This window comes from Podarcis muralis, chromosome 3, assembly GCF_964188315.1.
Source record: "Podarcis muralis chromosome 3, rPodMur119.hap1.1, whole genome shotgun sequence".
NCBI classification, from domain to species: domain Eukaryota; kingdom Metazoa; phylum Chordata; class Lepidosauria; order Squamata; family Lacertidae; genus Podarcis; species Podarcis muralis.
The window spans coordinates 48141808-48167648 of NC_135657.1; the positions used below are offsets into that span (position 1 = coordinate 48141808).

A 25841-nucleotide genomic window follows, 5' to 3' on the forward strand; every position below is an offset into this window, starting at 1 on the left:
CGGGGGGCGGTGCTCCAATCAGACGAACTAAGCGAGTGTAGTGGACGGATTGCATCTAACACCCTGCCGGATTTAGTCTGGATCCACCTCGCCCAAGAGGGATGGTGTTACGGGCTGCTTGGAAGGCGAGGAATGGCGAGAACTGGGGAACCACCAAAGGATGAAAGCTCAAGTTTGGGGAGTGGAGGTGGGAGTCGGATTTACGTATAAACTAAACAAGCTATAGCTTAGGGACCCACTCTCTTGGGGCTCCCCAAAAAATTTAAAGGGGGAAAACCCCCAGGATGTACGTTTCCAAAATATAAGATTAAAAAACAAATAAAATAAAACCTACATACAGCAATAGTGTTTTGTGTTGTGTATAATAATAATAATAACAATAATAATATTTTATTTATATCCTGCCCTCCCCAGCCGAAGCCGGGCTCAGAGCGGCTAACAATAAAAGTAACACAATTTACATAAATGGACCTATTAGGTCCATAAATTACCATATAGCATATATTCAACACAAAAAACAGCAACATTTTGTTGTTGACAAAGGACAGCTGGACATATAAAGGGCCCCATTACCTTCAGTAGCTTAGGGCCTCATCAAACCTATATCCGGCCCTGGGAGTGGAGGTGGAATGGTGTGTAGTTGGAAAGACTGGGAAGAGGTGTGGGAAGTTGGGAGAGAAAAGTCCAGAAGCAGAGACAGGAGAGTGGAATGAGCGAGGCCAAGAGGCAGAGATGAGTCAGACTGCTGAAGAAGCATAGGTGTCTCCCTGCCATCATCACTGTTCCAAGAACCAGAAGAGGTATGAAATGGGAGGAGCCAAGACAAACCTACAGGCTCAATTTCCGATTGCTTGGGAAAAGCCCTGGAGAGGAGACGACATAGATGGCCGTAGGGAGGTGAGGATCTTTACTCTTGGTAACTTTCATGGCAAAACACACAGGAAATGAGCTGCTGTGCTCATTCAGCCTGACAGCCAAGTCTGTGACTATAGTGTTTTGGCTAATAAAGAGTGAACACCAACTTTGAACTGTGTAAATTACTGTCCGGGTAGCTCTGTGACAGATGGGGAGGATTCATAGTTGTGTTCGGATGCTCCATAAGGCAAGGCAAGGCAGGACCAGGAAGACATAGGGCACCTTTGGTGGTCCCAGACACTCCATCCTCCCTTCTGCGTTTGGGCCTGAAAGACCAAGGGAGAGGGTGTGCGTGTGAAGGGTAAGATGGAAGCAAGTGTAATTGATGACAGTGTACAGCAGCATTGCTGATCTTGGGGCATGGGGGTTAAGGCTTCCTAGTTTTGTGGGGCTTGAATGGACTTAACTCTGGTGGGTTTTTGGTATCTGAACCAAAACTTTAGTCAAGCATATTTGAAATTATTGTATTGTCAGGCAATATGAGTAACCAGATGCTTTATGAATAAATTACCAAGTAATCCTATAGTCTATACTAATTTAGTAATTTAATATATTCATCCTATATGTTTGTGAGGGAGAGACCTCCTGTGACACTCAAGCAACCATCAGGCCCCACCTGAACTATACATTTAAAGCAGTATCATACCACTTTAAACAGTCTGGGAGTTGCTAAGGGTGTGGTACTAGAAAAGTTATGAGCACCTTCAACAAGAAAGCAGCAGGTAAAAGATTCATCAGTCAGTGATGCATTTGATGAAACTGGATATAATCCCTGAAGGAGTTTGTGGCTAAAACTCTTCCCAAGGACTCTAGATTTGGACATGATTGAAAAAGATGCTCCATTTTCTGTTATATCTTATACTTATTTTCCCACCATACTGTTTGTTCCCTCATACAGTGGTACCTTGGTTTATGACCATAATCCATTCCGGAGGTCCGTTCATAAACCAGAACAGGTCGTAACCCAGGGTGCGCTTTGACCAATAGGGCCTCCATAAAACCCCCAGTCATAATCCAAAATAATTCATTTGTAAACCAAACCAGAGTTTGAAAGGCCAAGGATTGTGGTCAAATTGCCCAGCAAGGCATTTGCATCTTCTTCCTGAGCTAGTCCCAGAATTACGCTAAAATGTTTGTGCTCATTCTGAGCAAGTGCCAGGTATTTTGTTCCAGTACATAAATCTTACTATAACAGTATACTAAGACTTCTTTATTACCAGACCTTTATTGCTACACCTGCTGACTAATGGGTAGAGAGAACCAACCAAACTGGTCTAACAAAGCAAACTGGGTATATAATGACAAATGAAATGGTGTCGGAAGACTTGGAAAAAAACCAATTACTTGCCAAAGATCCTTCTGCAGCCTGAATCTGATTGCCTGGCTCCATCTCAGTTGGGTTTCAAACCTGGTTTTGGAACACACAGCTTTGCTGTGAGAAAGATAGGGAGTGTAATCCTGATGATGCTCTTGGACCTTTTGATACCAACCATAGTATCCTTCTGGATAGGATGTCCAAGCTGGGTGTTGGAGGTACTGTTTTGCAATGGTTCCTTTCTTACCTAGAGGCCCCTTCCAAAAGGGGGTGTGGTGGTTACACTTTTGTCACAAAGGGTTTCATATCCATGCTATTTAACATCTACCGTATTTTTCGCCCTATAGGACGCACTTTTTCCCCTCCAAAAATGAAAGGGAAATGTGAGTGCGTCCTATGGGGCGAATGCAGGCTTTCGCTGAAGCCTGGAGAGCGAGAGGGGTCAGTGCGCACCGACCCCTCTCGCTCTCCAGGCTTCAGGAGAGCCCCAGCGCCAGCCCCACAAGGTCAGGGGACAGAGGGAGGCGGAACGCCACCATCCCGCTGTCTCCCAAAGTGGTTTGGAGGCTGGCGGCGTCTCCCCGCTGTCCCCGGACCTGATCTCAAGGCGGGCAGCAGGGAGAAGAGCGCTTCTCCCCGCTGCCTGCCCCACAAGCTCTGGGGACAGCTGGGAGGCGCAGCGCGTCTTCCTGCTGTCCCCGGACCTGATCTGAAGGCGGGCGGCAGGGAGAAGAGCGCTTCTCCCCGCTGCCTGCCCCGCAAGCTCCGGGGACAGCTGGGAGGCGCAGCGCGTCTCCCCGCTGTCCCCGGACCTGATCTCAAGGCGGGCTGCGGGGAGAAGAGCGCTTCTCCCCGCTGCCGGCCCCACAAGCGCCTGGGGGGGAAATAATTTTTTTCTCTTTATTTCCCCCCAAAAAAACTTGATGCATCCTATGGGCCGGTGCGTCCTATGGGGCGAAAAATACGGTACATGAAATCACTGGGAGAGGAGGTGTCACTAATATGCAGGTGACATTCAGCACTTTCATCAAATACAGGAGAGGAAGTGGATCAGTGCCTGTATGCAGTAATTGACAGAAAGAGGGCTAATAAGCCATGCCTGCCTTTTATAGATATTTAGACTTTACATCCAAGTAATAAAACGGGCTTTTGTGCCAACCTATTAAATCATTCTTTTGGGTGACTGTGTGAAATTTAAACCGGTGCAGGGAACAGGCTAAAATTACGCTTCAGTGCATACAATGTGTGGCAGATGTCTGTGTGATATTCAACTAAATTTTACTCAGAGTAGACCAAATGAAATAAACAAGTCAAGTTCAGTAATTGGGTTCTACTTCTGAGTAAATCTTAGTTGAGCAGCACCCTGTGTTGCTACTTTTGCCTTCTGGCAACTGGTTCTTCACTGAAATCAGCTGTATTTCTTCTGGATATATCCAGTAATTCTCAGTTATAGAAAAGGATTTTGTTTTCTGTTGGGTTCCTAAAAGGAAGTGATTCAATTATTTAGAATCCACAAAAATAATCAGGAACAAAGGACTTGCACCATCAACAACATACAAAAAAAGTGGTCACTGCTCTTTATTGAAGTAAGTTACACAGCAACTAAAGCCTTTTCAGGCAATGAGCTGAATCTGTACTTAATGCTTCAATCATGGTTCTTAATGTTGGAAAGTATTCTGATACCAGTGGAAGACTCTTGTAAGAAGGCGAAATGCTGGAAAAGGAAAATGCAAATATTAATAGAAACATAGTCCATGACTTAAGTTTGAAATAAACCTGATATTTTGCATTTTTGCTTAAGCGCTCCAAAAATGCTAATTTAATTCAGCTGGAACTTTATTGCTCAAGTTTTTGGGCAAGTGACTACCTATGCATTTTGTCTTCAAAATGTTTTAGCATTAAAATACCAAAATTCACAATAGTATGGTTCATTCAGACATTTAACACCATATATTGTAGAACTGTTAAGTAGATTGCGATGATAACTATCAATGAAGGTAGCTAATTATCACCATGGTTCTAATCCAGAAAACCACAAAGAAATTTAATGTATTAGGCTATTTTTCCCTTCTGCTAGAGAGTAAAATGCCACACATGCAGACCTCTATGGTGTGCCAAAGTCAAATAGTTCTTTCTAGTTTGGGTCTATTGCTTCATGTAACTTTAAAGGTACCCCTGCCCATACGGGCCAGTCGTGTCCGACTCTAGGGTTGTGCGCCCATCTCACTTAAGAGGCCGGGAGCCAGCGCTGTCCGGAGACCCTTCCGGGTCACGTGGCCAGCGTGACGAAGCTGCTCTGGCGAGCCAGCACCAACGCAGCACACAGAAACGCCGTTTACCTTCTCGCTATAAAGTGGTACCTATTTATCTACTTGCACTTAGGGGTGCTTTCGAACTGCTAGGTGGGCAGGAGCTGGGACCGAACGACGGGAGCTCACCCCGCCGCGGGGATTCGAACCGCCGACCATACGATCGGCAAGTCCTAGGCGCTGAGGTTTTACCCACAGCACCACCCGCGTCCCTCTTCATGTAACTTTAGTGCTACTTAAATTATAATGGGAACCAGGCCTTGTAGATGTGGTGGTTTAAGTTTAACAAGAATGACATTGTTATCACAAACTGTATTTGAGTAGTGTCACAAGCAGCAGCCATAGATATATGGGCAGAGGGTGAAATGCAATAGCTGCCATAAGTTGGAATTTGTGAAAGCACTCTTCTGTTAACTCAACTTTTCAAAGTAACAAAGACTGCCTTTCTAAGCAAAGCTGGGTCTATTTTTCTTTTTTTCAGGACATGCAAAACCTTGAGCCAACATTAACAATTTTACCTTTTTAGATTCAGCCAATCTTTTGCCACTTTACTGAAGGCCTCTGATCCAGCTGCTGTCATAGCTTCAAAATCAATCAGCTGGAACACACATTAAATATAAACAACTAAATGCAAAAATAAGTGCACTGTCAGAACATACTCTCACATTTAGCACCATCAAAAAGGTATTTGTAATGGAAGTTGGAAGACAAGAAGAACTGAACTGTATGCTTTGGATTTGTTTGCTTTAAATATGCTATTTTAGCAGTTGTGGTACAACAATGAAAGGCTGAAGTTGCTAGTATGATTTCAAGGGGGGGAGATTTAAAATTTAAAGAAAACCACCATCACAAGAGACTAGATGAGTGTGGTATAAATAATAAAGAATTATTATTATTATTATTATTATTATTATTATTATTATTATTATTAGTGATGATGATTCCTGTTGCAAGACACAAAGTTCCAGACTATTTTGAAGCAAAAAATGTGAAAAACTTCTTTTGATCATAAAGAGAAGTTACTATTGTCCTAATCACATGAAAACTTTCATCTCATTTACAACACACTCCATCACTTCTAGCATCTGCCAAGAACAATAACAGGAACATTACCTAATGATAGTTAAATCTGGAAAAAGATTTACTAGGAAGCAAGTTCCACTGGGTGATATATCCAACATTGCACAAGAGGAAGTTCACTCATGCAGTGGAAGTTCTTTTCCTATTCCCCACCCCACTGCCAAATGCAAATTTCCAGTTAGTTCTAGATGGTACCCTAACCCTCCAGAGCAGGTCAGAGGGAAAGAGTAGGGTGAAGAACTTCTGCAAATGGTGCCCATTCCATTTGCAGGTAGACAACACTGGACATCACCTTCTGAGATTAGGATTGCTGCTTTATTTCATTATTTTGCTACACCAACAGTTTCCAGTCCATAGGGCTACTTCTCACATTGAAGCAAGAATGCTCTCTCATACATCTCACTTCTTTTTCAAAATACTGTAACATGTCTTTATCTTTTGAGAAGTTGCAGGTATTCACAAGCTGCTTCCTGAACATCTGCATTACTTCATTCATACCCAGCCCCACATTACGCTTTAAATAACTTTTTGGACATAGGTGTGAGCTGCAGAAAAAAACTTGGGTGTCACAAGCAGCTCTTTTCTACATTTCAGGGCATTATATTTATTTTATTTTATTGTACCTTTCCTTTCGGAATTTTTCCTGATACTTCTTTTCCACTTGCCATTAGGGCTCCCATGACTATTGAATAAGCCACCACACTGAGAAACAAACAAAAACAGAAGAAATAAAATGCACACAAAGCATTCCATGGAAACACAAGAACATATTTTACTGCTTTTAAAGGTTAAGAGACTCTCCATTTTCATAAATATTTAAAATCAATGCAATGTACTTGTGACCTGGCTGTATTAATTCCAATATTGCTATATTGAGCTTAATAGTGCAATGCTGTACAGAAGTAAGCTGCATTGAGTGCAACAGGACTTACTTTCAAGTGTATTTTTAAAAAACTGGAGAGCGTAAGACAAGTTTTAACATGTCAAATACAAAATGAGAAATAAATCTACTATAAAATGGAGAAAATGTTCTCTTGTTAAAGATGCACACAAGAATAATATGACTGCCAATATTTATGCAAAAGTGTTTAGGACTTGGGGCAGGAGAAAGAAGAACTGGTAAGGTAAGATCTCATATCACTGTGCACAATGTAATCTTTGCAGATACAGTTATTACATATGAAGAAAGATACTAACCTGGACCCTCTGGACAAAGGCATTAAGTTATAGAAATAATATACAAGAGACAGGATTAGACTGCACACAGCATCCGATTCCTAAGAAAAATAAAACCATGTATTTAACATGAAAAATCGCAATAGCGATAGAAAACTGCATACACCAAGCAAATTAAATTCAATGTATGGAATTTATGGAAATAAAGTGTTTTCATTATGCAATATGCAGTATTTTATTATCTGTATAATTCTTTATTAAGTTGGTAGTTGTAGCATGACAAGAAGCAGCATTCAAGCAGGAAAAGGTGTATATAGGACAGTAAGCCATATAGACATGTTTCAGTTGCTAAGGCCTTCTAAGCTTTGTATCTAATGTGGTTGTCTCTCAAGCCTTGCCAAAAAAAAAATGTTTTTATCTGCCATGTTAATTTTTGGGGGTGTCAGATTGTGAGTTACCTTGAATAGTAATGGAACAGAAAGGACAGATCAGAGATTTTAAAAACGGGTTGGATCCATAGCTCCTGTGAGCAGAATTCCAGCTGGAAGAAGGTAGGGTGGGGATCAGATTTTAGCCAATAGCTGCTCTTGGGAGGACAGGGCACCCTTGTGTGGGAGGTGGCATTTGGGGGGAATGAGAGAAAAGAGCCTCCCCTTTCCTTCCGAGGGAGCTTCTGTTGTATCTCAGTGCGTTCCACAAATGGAAAAAGGCTGTTCACAGAAAGGACGCTCTGGATCCAGCCCAACAAAAATAAATTTTAAAATGTTTAAACAATGCATTGCATTTAACCATAAATAGGAGTAATCTCTTAAATATTTTATAGTGATGGCATGTGTTTTAACTAATACTTTGTGTTGGACTGGTGCCTGGAAGCAGTAATGGGCTGGATGAGGGCCAATAAACTGAGGCTGAATCCTGACAAGACACAGGTCCTATGGGTAGGTTGGTTCTCAGGTCTGAGAATTGGCTGGACATATAGCTTTAGATGCATAGTCTGGGGTTGTGCTTGACCCAGCGCTGTCACTTGAGGCTCAGGTGACTTCAGTGGTGTGCTTGGACTAACATATATACATAATTTTATTTGCTTGCCATCTTTCCAGAGTTAAAACTATGCTCAATGTGGCTTACAACATGAAAAAATACATAATGATGAACATAACAAAAATAGTCATAAACAAAAAATAAAAAAGTAAACAACCAAATTGAAACAATTTCCACATAAACAACATCCATAACAACATCTTAAATAAAGATACAAAAAATTAACAACAATAACAGCAACAACAACCCCCCACCCACCCATTGTGTCCAGTTTGGCTCTAAGAAAGTTGGTCTAAAAAACACTGACATGTGAAAATCAAGGGCAAAATCTTACATGATGTTGCCCTTGAAGGGGATACAAAAGCTATAATTGGAGCAGAACGTGGCTGACAGAATGTGAACTGGTACGGTTTGTTGAAACATTTTGAAAAGCTGCCTATATGCTTCTGAGACAAAATTCAAGGTGCTGATGTTGACATGCCAAGCCTATGATGATGATGATGATGATGGTGATGATGACAATTTCCATACCACCCTTCAACCAGTGATCACAGGGTGGTTCACAAATGCCTTGGGATGCAAATATTGGAAGAAACATCTCTCTGTGTATCAGCCTGCCTGTGCTCTTAGACCTTTTGGGCTCATGATACTAAAAACTAATTACATAACGGAAGATCTTACCCCAGATTCTGCAGATGAAACAAGTAGTTTTCCTTTAGTAGTTAAGTCTTTATAAAGAGCATCTATTTCTGCATGATAGAGTTGTGTTCTTTCTTCTGTTGTCTGCGTTTCAACTGAAAATAGTATGTTCCCAATCCTGAAAATATATGTCTGCATCAGAGGCATGTTTTAAAATAAACACATACATTCAACAACACATACATAAACAAACACATACAAATGCCTACAGATTATATATGATTGGTTATGTTGCTCTAAAATGTATTTCAATAATTTCCAGTTGAATATAGAAATGAGTGCAATGTTACTTTGGCTTTTGACCAAATATCAAAACTGAAAAAGCAACATAAAAAGACAAAGCAGATTTCTGTTAATTAGTTGGTAATATTTTTAATCTTTTTTTAAACACACACTCGCACAAATATGGCGAGATGATTAGGAATGGGCAGAAGCAGGACCTGGTGGAACGTACCCTTTAGCTACTACATTGCCTATATAAAAATTTAGTGAGTATCCCTGAAAAGGAAAAATACAGAATATTGCTTTGATCCCCCCCCCCTTTTTCACAGAAGAAGAGTTGTTATACTAGTATATTAATTGGGGAGCATAAGCAGTAAGAACAAGGGTGGGTAACATGTGCCATCCAAACTGTATACCTGAGAAGCTTCCAATATGGATAAGGATAAAACTATAATAAGTGTATACAACTTACAAGCTGTTAGTAAAGTCTGTTAGGACATGTTTGCATGGATTAAGGTAAAGGTACCCCTGCCCGTACGGGCCAGTCTTGACATACTCTAGGGTTGTGCGCCCATCTCACTCAAGAGGCCGGGGGCCAGCGCTGTCCGAAGACACTTCCGGGTCACGTGGCCAGCGTGACATCGCTGCTCTGGCGAGGCAGAGCCGCACACAGAAACGCCGTTTACCTTCCCGCTAGAAAGCGGTCCCTATTTATCTACTTGCACCCGGGGGTGTTTTCGAACTGCTAGGTTGGCAGGAGCTGGGACCAAACGACAGGAGTGCACCCCGCCGCGGGGATTTGAACCGCCGACCTTTCGATCGGCAAGCCCTAGGCGCTGAGGCTTTTACCCACAGCGCCACCCGCATCCCTTGCATGGATTATATGGGTGTAAATATATTAATATAATACCACATTGAAGCACTACAGAAGGAAAACCAAGCATATTTGAAATCTGCCTAACCTTTGACTGCTATAACACTGTCTTCAATTTATTTTTTTAAAAAATAATTAAAATAAAGACTAGTAAGCTTTTGTCTGTAGTTTACATGATATGAAATAGAAACTTAGCTTACTTATCTCCTGTTATGGTGATAGTAAATCCATCATACTCTTTTCCTGGATCTTTGAGGCTTGGGACTTTGGTGTTGACCGTGAATCCATCTCTTGTTTTACTGTGGAGCTGCTTTCAAACAAATATCAAAAAGTGGATTTTGTTTGTTCCATATTACAGTTAAGACAATTTCAGCTTTCCTTTATACTACATAACTAGGTAAAGGGACCCCTGACCATTGGGTCCAGTCGCAGACGCCTCTGGGGTTGCGGCGCTCATCTCGCTTTATTGGCCGAGGGAGCTTCCGGGTCATGTGGCCAAAACTATGGCAAGGTTTCTTTCCCATTAAAGTTTACATCTAACATGCATTTCTCTCTCTCACTGCTAAAAGAATTTTGCTATTTGTGGACTATGGCCTCCCTAAACATATGCAAATATATTAGAGCTCTTTTTAGGCATACCACACAACAGAGATGTGCTAAAAACATAGAAGAGATAATAGTTTTCCCTAGTTGTTGATACTTGGGCTATTTCATATTTTCCTGTTCAAATATCAGATGCATGTTGACATTCTTCTTCCGACATGGAAGTCAGGACCTGCACAGGAAAACCATTTTGTCAACAGTCTTTAGAGAATTATTGAATTATTCAGCTAACTGCTTTCAACTAATAGAAAACAGCACCCTCAAGGTTATACATTCAATCTCAGAGGGGATTATTTTTAGCTAAAACGGTTGCTAAATTGTGAAATTCTGCCAGTTTGACCCTATGAATAAGTAACACATGACCCACTCTGACAAAATGAAGTGTTGGCCTCCTACTCAAAGTTATTCACCTCTTTCATTTCATGCTATTTGTATCTTTTCATTTATGCGGTATTTGTTAAGTCTTCCTTGTAATGAGTACTTAAAATGCAGTAAGATCCATTGAGCTTATTTTCTTTACTATGGACAATTTTGCAATTAAAAACCACTTCATCATTCCAAGAGACACTAATAAACACCCACAATTTGTTACAAAACACTGTAATACACAGAAAACTAGCTAGGAGTTTAGTGAGTTTTCCCTTGCAAAATGACCTTCCTCAGCAAACCCTCATTGTGTACTAGAAAAAAATCATATCCAAGTTTAAAATGGTAGCTTTAAGTCCATTTCCACTTTCACATGAAATTTGAAGGATCATCGCTAACTATTGTTTATTACAAATAAATTGTAATATTACAAAAAATACAGTTGTTTTGCAGGATGGGAGAGGAATTGGGGGGGTGGGAGATAGAAAGACTACCTTCATTATTGGGAGAAGATCTTCTACTTTTTGCACTTGCTCCAGAGCTTCTCGAACGTCTACTAGTTCTTTGTGGTTATTAGCACTAAATGGTTAGACAAAAGGGTTCAATAGAATTTCAATTAAATATTTTGTTCTAGTTTTTATATTAATGTGAAAATATCCTAACAAGATAACACAATACAGTAGCTTTTTAGCATACCTAGGTTATGTTACTGAGAAAATAACCTATACAAGATAACCTATTCATATACGAAGTTAAACCTGGTTGGCATCCGTGTGTCTTGGGAGACGATGGAAAAGTGTGCTGTGGGCATAGAGATACAGGAGAGACATGTTTCAATGAAGCTGGGGCAGATGAAGGTGTCTGGTTGTGCTAATGCAGATGCACCATGGGATTTCTTCTCTTTGTGCTCTTCCCAATGGTCATTCCTCCACCAATCATCATTATGGATACTGACCTATCTGTCTGTCTCCAGGCACTGCTGTCATCTGCAAGGGACCGGCAGGGTAGATGTTGCCAGTCTTCATGTCACTTTTGTAGATATCGTTGACAGAGTTGGTCTGCCAATTGGCCTAGTGCCTGAAGCCAGCTCCCTTTAGAGCATGCCCTTGGAGATCTTGCCATCTTCCATTCTGTGGACATGACCAAGTCAGCGTAGACGCTGCTGAGACAGGAGTGCAAACATGCTAGGAACATGGGTTTAGGAAAGCACATCTTTGTTTGAAAATCTGTCCTGCTATGTGATATCCAATGTTCCTGACACAGTGGATATGGAAGGCATTGATGCATCACTCCTGATGGTTGTAAGTTGCCCACAACATACTTCCATAAAGCAGCATGCTCAACATGCAAGTCTGGTAGACCTTCATCTTGGTATTTGCAACGTCCTAACCCACGATGTTGGTCTTTGTCAGGTAAGGCCAAACTCCCTGAAGGCTTGGGCAAAATGGTTGATGAGTCTCAGTAGAGCTTCCTCAGAGTGCACAGTAAAGGCTGTGTCATCTGCAAGCAACGTCTCTCAGATAAGGACCCGCTGCATTTTTCTTGGTGCAGGGACGTGCCAGCTTGAACAGACTCCCATTGCTCCTTGAATGGATGAACACACCGTCTTCAGGCAAGCTAAATGCATACGAGAGCAACAGGGAGAAGAATATGCTAAAGAGAGTTGGGTGAGAACACAGCCCTGTTTCACACCACTCTTTATAGTTTAATGTTATAATGAGCCTGTCTCCCCTTCTCTGATGTGACTGCAAGGAGACTGAAAGCATTTGCTTCCATTTTCAACTAATCATGGTTGTCAGTAGGTATGAAAGGGCTAAACTGCCCTTAGTTTTACCTACAGTTTATCTGATTAAGGCAACCTCAACCATCATTAAAACTAACCACAGTCTACCATTATGTCCAAACTGGGACAAACACATCTGATCTCATCAGAGCTGCTCCACAGGAGGAGCATGGGAACTTGAGGCTCATCCATGATTATTTCCATAGCAATAACTAAAATATAGTTTAGAGTTATGTTGAACAAGGCAGACTGAAGCAGTAAGGTAAAGGTAAAGGTACCCCTGCCCATACAGGCCAGTCTTGACAGACTCTAGGGTTGTGCGCCCATCTCACTCAAGAGGCCGGGGGCCAGTGCTGTCCGGAGACACTTCTGGGTCACGTGGCCAGTGTGACATCGCTGCTCTGGCAAGCCAGAGCCGCACACGGAAACGCCGTTTACCTTCCCACTAGTAAGCGGTCCCTATTTATCTACTTGCACCCGGGGGTGCTTTCGAACTGCTAGGTTGGCAGGCGCTGGGACCGAGCAGCGGGAGCGCACCCCGCCGCGGGGATTCGAACCGCTGACCTTTTGATCGGCAAGCCCTAGGCGCTGAGGCTTTTACCCACAGCACCACAGTTTAGAGTTATGTTGAACAAGGCAGACTGAAGCAGTACATACTGTTATTACTACACCTTTCCCTTCCTGATATCGTCCTGTGTTTAGACTTAAAAATATATATGTTGACCCGTTGTTCCATCTTTCCATTTTCATTTGTAATCTTATTATATATGTATGTTTTACCCCACCCTTAAAGGATTCTGGAACAGTGACTGACTCTTAGGGTGAAATAAAGTGACATCTTCATAGTTACTGAGTGAGCTTCACCAATGAGCAAGGGCATTTCCCATATTCAACTTGACACTCCAGCTGCTCTTCAACTTTTACTCCTTACACATTCATGCTTCCATTTCTTTACTTTTCATCATCTTCCCTCCTGTTAAAACTTTTAAAAACCGATTATCTCAATAAATACAGATTAGTTTTCTTCTCTTGGCTCTTTTTTCGTCTTCTTTCCCCAGTTCTGCTGCTACTCCATTATCTTCTATGTTGACAACAAAAATAGATCTTTTAAAATCTTCTTCTTCAGCATTCTCATTGGCCTGGCTTTCCCTGACCATAGTTCACACCTTTCCTTCATCATCTTCAAACTTGCCTCATCCTCCTGGCTGCATACAGTCAATCTGACCGTCAGAACTGCCAACGTCCAAGTTTTCAACCTTGCTAAATTTTGATAGTTTTGTCTCCTGCTACTGGAAAGGCATTTGTTTATTCTCTCATGCTTCTTTTTGGTTTGCCAGTTTTTCAGCTTCACCCTCTCCTCTCTGTTCTTAACTCTGTTGCCCGTTCGGTTTATTCTGTATCTCAATTTGCCCATCTTTTTCCCGTGTTACATCCATTTATTGAAATTCATCTCCTTATCAGAAATTATTCGTTACTATGCTTTTACCTTTTGGCCCCTTCTTATCTGTCATCCTTTTCCTTTCTCTCCCACTGCATTATTATCTTTGCTCAGCCAATGCTTTCTTCTTTGAAAAATCTCAAGTCATTTCTGTTTCACATTTCCATCCTCACTCTCTTGCTGTCTCTTTTCTCTGAACCTCACTGACTCCTGAAATCTGCACCCTTCTGTCTTCTCAATTGTTTATGCAATGTTTCAAACCATTTCCTAAATTTTTGTTCCTAATCTCTTCTTTCCCTCCCCATGGTTTCATCTTGTTTAGATTGTAAGCCTGCAGGCAGGATGTTTTAAATATTACTGTGCAGCACCTAATTCTTGAACACTATATAAAAATTTTCCGTATTAATGCAGGAAAAGGAAGAATTTATTTACCTATGATAAACAAGGATCCGGTCTTTGATAAAATGAAGCATCTTTTCAAAATATTCCAGATATCTTATGTTAATAACTTGTCCCCTGCAGAGAAGAACATTTTAAAAACAGGACATTAAACAGATAGCAAGCATTTACATACCATTTGTGAAAGTACATATATGATTTCTATGTGGTAAAAAATGAGTTCAAACTTTGTTCAAGGGACTCTACCTGCCAGAGAACTTTTGTGCATTGCAAAGCATTATGGACATGTTATAGCAAAAATCTGTGTGTTTCTACTTAGAAGGGTTCAATGAGACTTTGAAATAATGGAACTTACTGCTGAGTAAATTTGCATAGATTGCACTGTTAACAGAACATTTTTCAAGTGATATTTACAAGGCAACTTTGACTAATAGTAGATTGTACCACACAGTTTAAATCTTTGATAGTTTGTGTATTCTCTTTAAAAATATTAAACTGACAAGAGTCATTGTTAGCATTTAGAAGAAAAAGGATGTAACTATATAAAATTTAAATTAATTTGAGTTTTATTTTGTTTCTGTACTGAGGTTGTCTTTACAGGCAAGCAGACTTAAGAAAACTGGGAGCAATAGTTATTAGGTCCTACATCTATAAAAAATTATTTATAATATTGAAGTCTTAAACTTGAGCCCTTTGAACTTATTGAGCTACTCAACATTATGCATGCACTGGAAAGCTGTAATCATTTTAGGCATGGGAATATTTCACCTAATACAACTTTTTAGCCCTGCTCAGGATATGGTTACACAGACTGCCCATAATTCATCAATATTTTCCCCCAAATCAGAGCCATTGAAATGAAATGAATGAAAACTCATGCACTGGTCATTCATTTCAAGATTTATGCCCACTGGATTATGTTTGCTTATATCTATTTAAACTCTCCAGCTAAATTTTCATTCTGACCAATGCTTACAAACACGGATTTTTGTTTTCCATCTAGAATGTTGTTGGCGTAATTGTAATTGTCCAAACATTCATGAACAGTAAAAAGATATGTCTAGGGTGCAGCTAGCCACACAAACACATATACCAAAGGCAAAACTACATACCATTATTGCACTTGTTGAAGTCCCTTCTCGTTTCCAAGTCTACAAAACAAGATTTCATAGAGCAAGCTTTATAGCCGCAAATACCAAGAGACAAAGCTACTTGTCAATCACAGGGGTTAATTAGGCCACTCGTCTTTAATTTCACTTACCTGAGCCAGTTGTGCTTAATTAGTTTAATTAAACCTGCTATGACTAAACAAGAACTGCATAATAATAGCGATGAAAAGAAGCCTGGAAAAAAGTGGCAGCTTAAGGCAGATTCATCAATGCAGTAAATGAAAAAGCAAGAATCATATTAGCAGAAGTTTTGTTTTTTTTCTAAAAGGAGCAGAGAAATCATAGTTCCAAATTATTTATTCAAACTTTCCACTTCTAGCACAACCCACTGCTGCCTGTCAAACACTTTCTATGCTGATGACAAGACATTTCACACTACAAAATAAGCTATGGTGGATCTTGTAAGAATGCAGTGAGCCTAAAGGTGAATTAGAAGTTACCACATTTTCATGGTAGGCCTTGTAGTTATGCAGTCAGCATATATCTATGCCAAGCAGATTTTAGAACTTGACTTTAGATTTTCAGAAAAGTTTCATATGAATCTAGTTAAAGAATATAAATGAAGTCAAGGAAATAAAAATCGGAAGGACCCAAACTGAGTGTAAAATATCCAGCTTGTACAGTGAAAGGTTGATGCTATTGGTAAAGATTGGACAAAGAAATAGAAATAGAAGTAATTGGTCAAAGCAAGAATGCAACAAGTTCTTACTAGGAAATTTACAAACTTTGGCAGCTTAAATATATGCTCCTTAGTCTAAACCCCTGTGATTGACAATATTTTTGTTGTGTTCTCTGCCTTTCCTTCTTTGTGGCTGCTCTAATACCAGATATCTTGTTTTGTAGTATAGGAGAAGAGGGAACATACAACAATTGCTAAGCTATGCTTTGAAGAGAAGTGGGCTTGTGATGAAGCATAATGCAATAATGAATCAGTTGTGCTGCATATATTACCTTTCAGAAATGCCTGGCAAGATTTTAAGCGTAGCTGTGGGTTTCTGTGTAGGAAAAATACCTAACAGAAGGCAGTACTGAAAGATATTGTATTTATTTGTTGGACTCCAAAACAGTGTAGATGTACAATTCCAGCTCCTCAGGAAAAGGAAAAGAAATATCTAAAGGGGGCTATAAAACATGCAATACATTACATACTCATTTGAAGAAGAAAATGTCAGAATACAAATTCAGAAATCCCAACACTGAGAACTCCTATGTGCAAAATGTGTGATTCTGGCACAATTTCTGATGCAAACAAGGTTTCACTAAAGCATCATACCTGATTAGATTGATGTGATTATTAAAGCCTCTGCTAAGACTTCGAGCTGGCATTTGGTCTAACCACAGTACAGGCTGGTCTGGGTCAGCTATCCTGTAGAGAGACACAGCATCAACACTGCTTACAGATTTGGTAGTTGTGTTAATTCAGGTTTAATTTTTTCATCTATTTTTAAAGAAAGCTTTTTATTGCTTTCTTCCACCTACAATAATGTGCTAACCTCAAGAGTTAGAGGAAATTAACTTGGAGATCAGAATCAAACTAATTCCTAAGGGATGTGGGGCAGTGGTGGTGGGAATCTGGGCAACCAATCTGGACTTTGCGGGGGCATCTCACCATTGCACAGCACCAATAATGACACCCATGGCCAGCAGCACTGCTTGGGAATGCATCCCAAATGCTGACCTGGAAGCCCTCTGACAGTTGCAAAAGCATAAGCACAGGAGGAGGATTGGGGCCCGACTGCAACACGTCTGCATTCATAAGGCAGCTGGCAACACTGCCAAGGAAGAGAATGGGAAGGACAGAGAGAATGGAGAATTGCTGAGCCTTTACATCTTATAAAATTGGTTAGCTCTTCAGGAAATCAAAGTTAATCTTGGTGATGTTCTGTACAACTATTGCTATTACCAAATCTGAAATGTTAAGAGGAATGAAATAATGGACTAATAATAATAATAATAATAATAATAATAATAATAATAATAATTTATTATTTGTACCCCGCCCATCTGGCTGGGTTTCCCCAGCCACTCTGGGCGGCTTCCATAGAAACCAAAGATACAGTAAAATATCACAGATTAAAAACTTCCCTGAACTTAACTTTATTTACTTTAGTTTGCAAGGAGAAAGAACTTTTGTTTCTTGGATTAAAGATTCAAGTTATACATCACCCTATATGATACACAATGTGCATACTACTATGAAATGTAAAGTTAGAATTTGCATGAGGGGTGAAGTAAGGGGAGGAAAGCATTGTGAAAGAGAGAAAAGAAAAACCCAACATGCCTGGGTCAAGCAGTATGGGAAGATCCAAACACTATGATTTGCCCTGTGGCCTCCAGCCTCCAGTTATGGCCCTTATTAGAAGAATTAAATAGGTTTTGTGAAGTAGTCACACAGACAGGGCTATAAATCATGTAATCAACAGCAGAAGTAATGATGTAGGAACCACAAAAATCTATAAATACTTCCTCAGTTCACTTTGCCTCTGCCTTTATAAAGTCAATACTTGCTTAGCCTACAGTTTAGTACTCTTGATAATAATAATTCACAAAGCCACTCCCGATCTCAGGAGGGGGGGGGTTGCGGGGCTCACGACCCCACCCACACTCTCGCGGGGCTAGCTCCAGCCCCGCGGGACTCAGGAACTCATTATTATTCAGTGTCGGCGCCAGCCAATGGGGTGGCGTCAGGGGGCGGATCTTCCGGAGGGCACTTAAGGTCAGGGCAGCCTGGGCTCGCCCCTTTTCTCTCCTCGCTGCAGCCGCGGTTTCCCACCCTCCCTTTAGGCATGCTTTGGTCTTTGCTATGGGCTTCGGCTGGTCGCTGCAAGGGGCCTGGTAGGAGTTTTTCCATTTGGCTAATTGGCTGAATTTGAAGCCACTTGGTTTTTTCGCCTACCTCGTAGCAAAACGTCACAACTCCTTGGTTTTGGCGGTTAGGCATTGGCCGGGGTATTGTTATGCAAATTGAGGTCGGGGGGGAGGAACGCCATCACCTCCCCCAATCCTTGAAGGGTGGTTCGTTAAAGGACTCTGAGGGGCGTCGCCTTGTCCGAAACCTATGGAGGCTAGGGCCTAAAGCGCGCTCCCAAGCGGTAACCCCTCGGGGAGCGCCTACGGATGTGCATCTCGGGGGGCTCCCCCTGCTGGTGTTTAACCCTTCCCGGTTAGAACCGGATAGTCTGTTAGGGCCAATGCCTAAGGCCAATGCCTAAGGCCAACTCTTACCTGTAATCAATAAAGTTGTGGCCATTTTTCACCCATTAACCTAAATTCTGTTGTCCGTGTCTTTATTTACCCATCTGTGGGAGGGGGCGGGTATTGCCACGCAAACTAGATTTCTTTCTTTATTACCTTCGCCATTTCACAGCAATGTCAAACATATCTCTCCACTGCATCAGCCTGGTTTTTCCATTAATTCGTACTTTCGAGTTCACCCACGTTCTCTGTACAGCTTGCATTACTTCTATCACAGCTAGCCCCATTGCTGAACAACAAACAGAAGTAGGTTACCAGTGAAGCCCACTCACATTTATACTTGACATCTAAACGTGAGGCAGAAGCTGAAGCATCAAAATAGTGCAATTCTATGCATGCCCTTGAGGGACGCGGGTGGCTATATGGGTGAAACCACATAGCCTAGGACTTGCCGATCAGAAGGTCGGCAGCTCGAATCCCCGCGACAGGGTGAGCTCCTGTTGCTCGGTCCCTGCTCCTGCCAACCTAGCAGTTCAAAAGCACTTCAAAGTGCAGGTAGATAAATAGGTACCGCTCCAGCAAGAAGGTAAATGGCATTTCCGTGTGCTGCTCTGGTTCGCCAGAAGCGGCTTAGTCACATGACAGAAGCTGTACACTGGCTCCCTCAGCCAATAAAGTGAGATGAGCGCTGCAACCCCAGAGTTGGTCATGACTGGACCTAATGGTCGGGGGCCCCTTTACCTTTACCTTATGCATGCCCTTACTATGTTCAGTAAGGCTTACTCTCTAAGTAAGTGGGCATAGAATTGCAGTCTAAGAGATGCAAGTGGATGACTGCATAGGATCTAACATTTAATATCACTGGAGGTTGCTGCCTCATTAAGTATTCACACTTTACAGTACATAATGGACTGTAATAATTATTAGTAGTTTTCTTTTATGTATGAATAAGATGAACTACCATATGAATAGAGCATGTTTTATTGCATAATATCCAATGCTAATCACAGCAAGCGCCATTATACTTTTAATTCCATATTTCAATAAAGTTTTTCCAGTGTACCTCTATGTACTCTCTTGTTTGGAAGAAATCCAGGGGTCTCATATTGCATTAGGGAACCCAACTGATCAGCAACACATATAATCTCTTGCATTTCGGGTTTATAGTTTTCAAATTTCTGAAGTAGCACATCCCTTAAAATCACAAATAAAGCCAGGATTAAATATCAAGATGATTTCTTACATAGATTCTATATTAGTAGCAGCCCGTGAGATAGACAAAGATTAGAAATATGGTTTAAGATTACCAACCCCTGCCAAGGTTTATTGCAGCTTTCCTTTTTATAACTCTATTTGGGCATAAATAAATAAATAAATTTGTCCAATAGCAAGTTCATTTATTTCAATAGGTCTATTTTGAGCAGAACACATTTTTGGAGTTGGTGCAGGCTAGAAATCAACGTACCTGTTACAAACACATCCTATAAAACCATAGCCTACATTTGAAGCCATGTGATTAAAGTTAAACCTTGAACTGCCACTAGCAAACATTTCCAGCAGAGCCCAAGAACTGGTAAATTTAGTTACTTACTTTATATGTGGTTGTAGTCCTGGCTGTTCTTCATAGTCTTCTATGAGAAAAGGAAGATTTTTGGCCCAGTGATCTTTAAACTTCCCAGGAAGATCCATATCTATATTGTATTCTGTAAGTGGGGTATCAAGGTGGGAATGCAGATAGCGAGAATATTCTGTAAAGGAAGTAAATATCTTTTAGCCCCTTTTCCTGCAAGTCAACTTAAATGATCTCTAGGCGAAATGCTTTTCAAGTGATCTGCAGTGCTGAAGAAAAACACATAAGGAGCTCATATGAAGTTGCTTTATACTGAGCTGGATTCATCTAGCTTAGTCTTGTCTACACTAAGTGGCAGCGGCTCTTCAGGGTTTCAGAAAGGCATTTCTCCCAGCCCGACCTGGAGATGCCAGGGATTGAACTGGGACCTTCTGCACATGCTCTACCACTGATCTATGGCCCTCCCCCAAATCCACACACAAACTACAGCCATGTCACTGTTCACTGTTCACATGCTGTATCTGGGGACCTTTCCATACAAAAGCACTGTACTTCCTTAAAGTAGTATAAACTTGTGGATCATTTCCTTCATATTTCTTCCATTAGCAGAGATTCTTTAAGTGAGGAACTTTCATCACTGCAACCACTAAACCTTACAACTTCACAATGCCATTACAATGTACACCACTTGAAGATTATTTTTTTTGGATAAATTTTCTAAATAATTAAAATAATATGTCTCCTTTTCCTTGAAATACATACTTAACTCTTTGGCAAACTGTATCCAATTGATCAGGTTACATATGGACAACTGCACAAATTCAGTCTTTATTAAGGAAAAAATATCCTGAGCCAATAGTTACATAAGTAGTCATATACATAACTTTATATTTTCATTTAAAAACAAATCTACAGAAAGGGCATGCCAATTAGCAATAAATTTTATGGATAGCTAGGATTGATGTACAAGCCTAAATAAGTACTTTTTACCACCGTATGTAAACCTGAAAAAAAACTTTCTGCTATGTACTTCTTTGGGGTAAGAAAGCTGTAAAGAATTTCACAATACAGTACGTACAGCAATTTAAAAAAAAAAGTGCAGAAATTTGATACTTAAGTTAACATAGGTTTGAGCAGTGCTATTTTTCTAGAAAAAGAGGTGCTGGAACACACCATGAACCTTGTTCTCTTATAATGGCAATGGTGCCCACCCGAGAGGTACCGGAACTGAGTTCTGGCTGAAAAAAAGACCTGGATCTGGGTATGAAACAATGAATATTTCATTAGCAGCAACTTACCTCTGAGGTATTTCACTTTCAGGTACTCTGTACTAGCTTTCTGACCAGGCAAAGGATCATTTAACATAACTTTAGTTTGAGCTTTTATTCCTTCATAAAATTGCCCCATAGCAACGTGACTAAGACCTTTCATATACTGGCACACCTCATTATATGGTTCTAGTTGCAGACACCTCTAGAAAATTGAAAAGAGAATAATCAATACATGTGTGAGATTGCAGATAAACAAACCACAGATCTTTATTTACTCTTTATCCACACATCTGTGACAGTAAAAAAGTAATTTGTCCCAGCCATCTCAAGTCTATGTGGAAGTTAGAAGAAAAGGAGAAGCGATGCGCCAGTTTTTAAAACAAACAGGCAGAAATCTTCCACAGGGGAAAGGCTTTTGTTCAGCCCATTTCTACTGTTATCCACTGGGCAGAAATATCAAGACAGTCTTTCAATCTAAGGGAAGCCCTCAAGAAGGCTGCAACTTTTCTTATATATGAAAGGGAACATGCAAGTCTTTGTGGTTGTATGTGCATTTGAGAGCTTAATAGCCTAAAGGTGTCTGATTTATGTATGTTTGTTTTCTTATATAATAACCAAACACAGCACAGACAGATATAATGAGTATATATGATGGAAGTGCTGTAACTCGTCACAATTGCTTACCTTAAAGTTTTTCAGAGCTTCATTCAGGCTACCATGATGATAAAGCATCATTCCCCCAAGTTGTATTGTCTGAACGTGATTTTGATTTAGCATCAGTGCCTTTTGAAAGTTTTCTGTAGCAGCTTCAAAGTTACCAAGCTCTCTAAAGTGATAGATAAATAGCAAAAAGCAGCAATTAAAATGTTTATTTAGCAAAGTTGCTATTTACTGAAATTAACCAACGTGGGCTCTAAAAATCAGTATCATATTAAAAATAAGTTCAACAATAAATCTGTAATTTTTTTCCAAGCAGCAATCCTACATGCATGTACTGAAGATCAGGCCGCAATTGTTCCTACTCCTTAGTAGATATGTATCTGACTGTATTATCTAATTTAATCTGTTTAAGATATAAAAAGACCAGTCAGGAAAATGACTTTGAAAGTATATATTATTTTAGGCAAAGGAAGTCTTTTACTCCAAAGTAATCTTAAAATAACTTGCCTCCCATTAAATTATTGGAGTTCCGTTTCAGTCTCATATTATATCACTAAAGAGATATCCGAACATTTTAACAAACCAGCATAACAGTCTGGATGAAAACCTCCCTTCTATATGTTCCTTACACAATTCACATTTGAGGATCAAAGAGTGAAATGTAAAGGCATTTTGCTTACCGATAGGCCTGCCCCAGACTTTTATATGCATCAATAAAATCTGCTTTCTGCTTAAGGGCTTCTTTGAATGATTCAATAGCTTCCTGGGTAAAACACGACCATTTACTCTTGTTAATCAAAATATTGTGCTATTAAGATTAATAATTCATATTGGGATTTTTGAATAATTATGGAAATACTTTGTGGAAGATCTGTACAGGCAAACACAAGGCAATACATTGGACAATATATTTATAACTGCATGTGCAAAAATGTCCTCAGAAACTGAAATATGAAATGTCCAAAAAACTTAGTCTCTCTTAGCATCACACAATCAATCTACTAATATACATTTGTGTTATCACAAATTTGCCTAAGGTCTATCAACCAAATGATAAACTCAACAAATAACTAACATCAGGGACAGGAGTCGGGGACTAAACAACTTTAAAATCTCTCTAGATTGTTCTATATTTATCTATCAGATATATTAAACACCAACCCAAACACTCAAATAGAGGCAATGCCAACTAATAAATTAGATACATGCAATTATTTGATACAATTATGTTACTGTGAAGTCTCATAGATACAAATTAAGGTAGTTACTGCTGAAACATAAACACCAACCCAAACACTCAAATAGAGGTAATGCCAACTGATAAATTAGATACATGTAATTATTTGATACAATTATGTTACTGTGAAGTCTCATAGATACAAATTAAGGTAGTTACTGCTGAAACATTTTAAAAGTGTTCCATTCTCCTTAAACAACTTGGTTACAACTAACAGCTGTGAAAAGCTGTGTAAAGGCCCTGTCTGGACATTTGGAAAGACACTCAGAGTAGATAAGGCTAAACACTCTGGATTGGTACATTCATAAAGCAGACTTTGTTAATAGCTAATGGTAACATACCTCCAGCCAAAGGGCGGTATATAAATTCAATAATAAATAAACATATGCATTCATCACACATATAGTAGAAATTGCACAGTTATTCAAAATAATTACCTTTAGAAGTCCTCTGTGAAAAAATGTTAAACCTTTGTAAAGCATAGCTATAGGCTGGTTTTTGTTTAGTTCAAGGGAGTTCTGAAAGTCTTCATGGGCACTTGAATAGTCCTGTGACAGAAAAACAACTTCCATCAGACAGAAAACTGCTAGATCTAACACAAAGGCAACACAAATAATGTTATAGTTACAGGATACCAAGCCTTTCATATCACAAAATTATCAACTCTTAAAATGAAAAGAACAGTTTATGGTGGTCGGGCTACAATCCTAGACCTATTACTTGGGAGCTTCACTGAATTCACTAGGTTGCAAAAGGAATATGTTCCCTCTATTTTTATAATGGTTCCAGGGGGAAAGCAACCTAAATTATGGTAACTGAAGAAACTGGAGTGATTAGTCAAGAAAAGTCCCCAGAAATAATCTGCTGCCACAATCTCTACAGATATCAGCTGTTCCTTCTACTTTTGAAGTAGCAATCTTTGTAACTAAGTTGGTGCTCTAAAAGAATGAAAAAAATGTTGTTTTTTAAAAATGTGTTCTGCCTTGAACTCTTTAAAGTAGTGGTGTATACGTGCCTTAAATAAACAAATTAAATGCTTTTTAAAAATCATCACGAAAATTGCTTTTGTACACCCCTCCTGCAAAAATAGGTGCTGAACAAAAATATGTATCAGCAGTTTCTCCCAGTCTAAAATACTTGAATCTGTTTCCTCAGACAGATTCTGTAAGGCTATCTTGTTGCAAGAGATCGGGCAAGAGAGTAGGAGATCTCCCCCTGCCTCCCAAACTCAGTTCTCTTTAAAGGAGATAGATAGAATAGCTTATAGGTTATAATACATTGCAAATATGACCCTTGAGACTAAGCATCTATCCCAGCTCATTCTCTGCAGGTGCTCAACTGAAAACTAACCTCAGATATGAAGTAAAGAGTACCTCTGTGTCGGTAAAGTCGTGCGGAGGGTTTTAGCTGAATAGCTTTAGTGAGGTCAGCCAGCGCTTCACTCATTTGACCCAGAGGCGACAGTATCTGTAAAACCAAGATAATACTTTGAGCAAGATTGTATAAATAATCCTTCATTTTCAAAATGATTTTAGGTTGCAATATGTAATAACTATGCACAAAAAATTAATTTTGCGTTGAGTAATTAAACAAGTGCATTATTTACATAAAAAAGTTGTACATTAAAATTGATTGGAGCACATGCATATATTACATTACATCTATTTAACTTTAAAAAGCAGACTAAGACCTATTAATTTTATCAGTTATTAAGGGGCTGAAGGAGAAAAGGCGGGTTTGGGTTGTACTGAAATGACATATTTCTTCCTACTAAATTTTTTCTAAGCCCATCTGTATAGCTTATAAGAAAATTGTTGCATTTATTATTACAAGCATCCTTCTATACCTTAACAAAGAAAATGAAGAGTTAATGACATTCACGGACCCTCTGAAGGCTGACAGCTACAAACACTAGTGTAATTATGCTTTTCAACAGAAATAAAATACTGGTCAACAATAGAAAGTGTCCTTTCATACTGCATCATGGTGTGGTACGCTGGTTTGACATCATTTGATAGGAAGCGCCTACAGAGGGTGGTGAATACAGCACAAGATATTATGCGCTAGATGAAATAGCGGAAGAACGTTGCCTCAGGAGAGTGAGTGAGGAGCTTTGGTATTTTTATTCTATTTTATTTTTGTCTTAATGTATTGATAGCTGTATATTGATGAACATCAAATCTTAATTCATATAATATATTATTATGAATATGACCAAGAACTTTCAACAATAAACATACAGAAAATAACTGTATAAACAAAATAACAACTAGATAAGGTAAGGTAATAACAACTAGATAAGGTAAGATAAGATAAGAAAGTCTTTTAAAAGTGGAGGAAGTACCTCTGCTCGCTGCTCAAACACTTCAGCTTGATCTGGGACCAGACTAATGACTCTGCTCAGCTCAAACAATGCTAGCTCTGCATTTTTTATATCCTTAAAAATGGGAGGGGGAAATACGTAAGTAACAATGTATGCTTAGTCATAGGGAGGTTATGGTGACAATTTTTAAATGGTA

The 25841-nt window shown here is 39.7% G+C and overlaps 1 protein-coding gene across 5 annotated transcripts in view; it reads right to left on the reverse strand.

Annotated features, from left to right (window-relative positions):
• Positions 1 to 3784: 3784 nt before the first annotated feature.
• Positions 3785 to 25841, reverse strand: part of TTC13 (tetratricopeptide repeat domain 13) — a 28425-nt gene continuing 6368 nt past the window's right edge. For 2 of the 5 annotated variants that reach the window (XM_028723986.2, XM_028723990.2), the window contains 18 exons: positions 25667 to 25759; positions 24673 to 24789; positions 23760 to 23870; positions 22766 to 22848; positions 22110 to 22251; positions 21453 to 21627; positions 20176 to 20332; positions 19648 to 19778; positions 18741 to 18873; positions 16663 to 16755; positions 14254 to 14337; positions 11095 to 11179; positions 9832 to 9941; positions 8518 to 8653; positions 6817 to 6896; positions 6243 to 6321; positions 5058 to 5137; positions 3785 to 3944 (listed from right to left, as the gene is read on the reverse strand). In XM_028723986.2, coding sequence (XP_028579819.2) covers positions 3833 to 3944; positions 5058 to 5137; positions 6243 to 6321; positions 6817 to 6896; positions 8518 to 8653; positions 9832 to 9941; positions 11095 to 11179; positions 14254 to 14337; positions 16663 to 16755; positions 18741 to 18873; positions 19648 to 19778; positions 20176 to 20332; positions 21453 to 21627; positions 22110 to 22251; positions 22766 to 22848; positions 23760 to 23870; positions 24673 to 24789; positions 25667 to 25759 — 2001 coding nt within the window. In that variant the 3' untranslated portion in view covers positions 3785 to 3832. The remainder of the gene's footprint in view (positions 3945 to 5057; positions 5138 to 6242; positions 6322 to 6816; positions 6897 to 8517; positions 8654 to 9831; positions 9942 to 11094; positions 11180 to 14253; positions 14338 to 16662; positions 16756 to 18740; positions 18874 to 19647; positions 19779 to 20175; positions 20333 to 21452; positions 21628 to 22109; positions 22252 to 22765; positions 22849 to 23759; positions 23871 to 24672; positions 24790 to 25666; positions 25760 to 25841) is intronic. The other 3 variants (XM_028723987.2, XM_077925802.1, XM_077925801.1) reach the window with 3 other exon arrangements.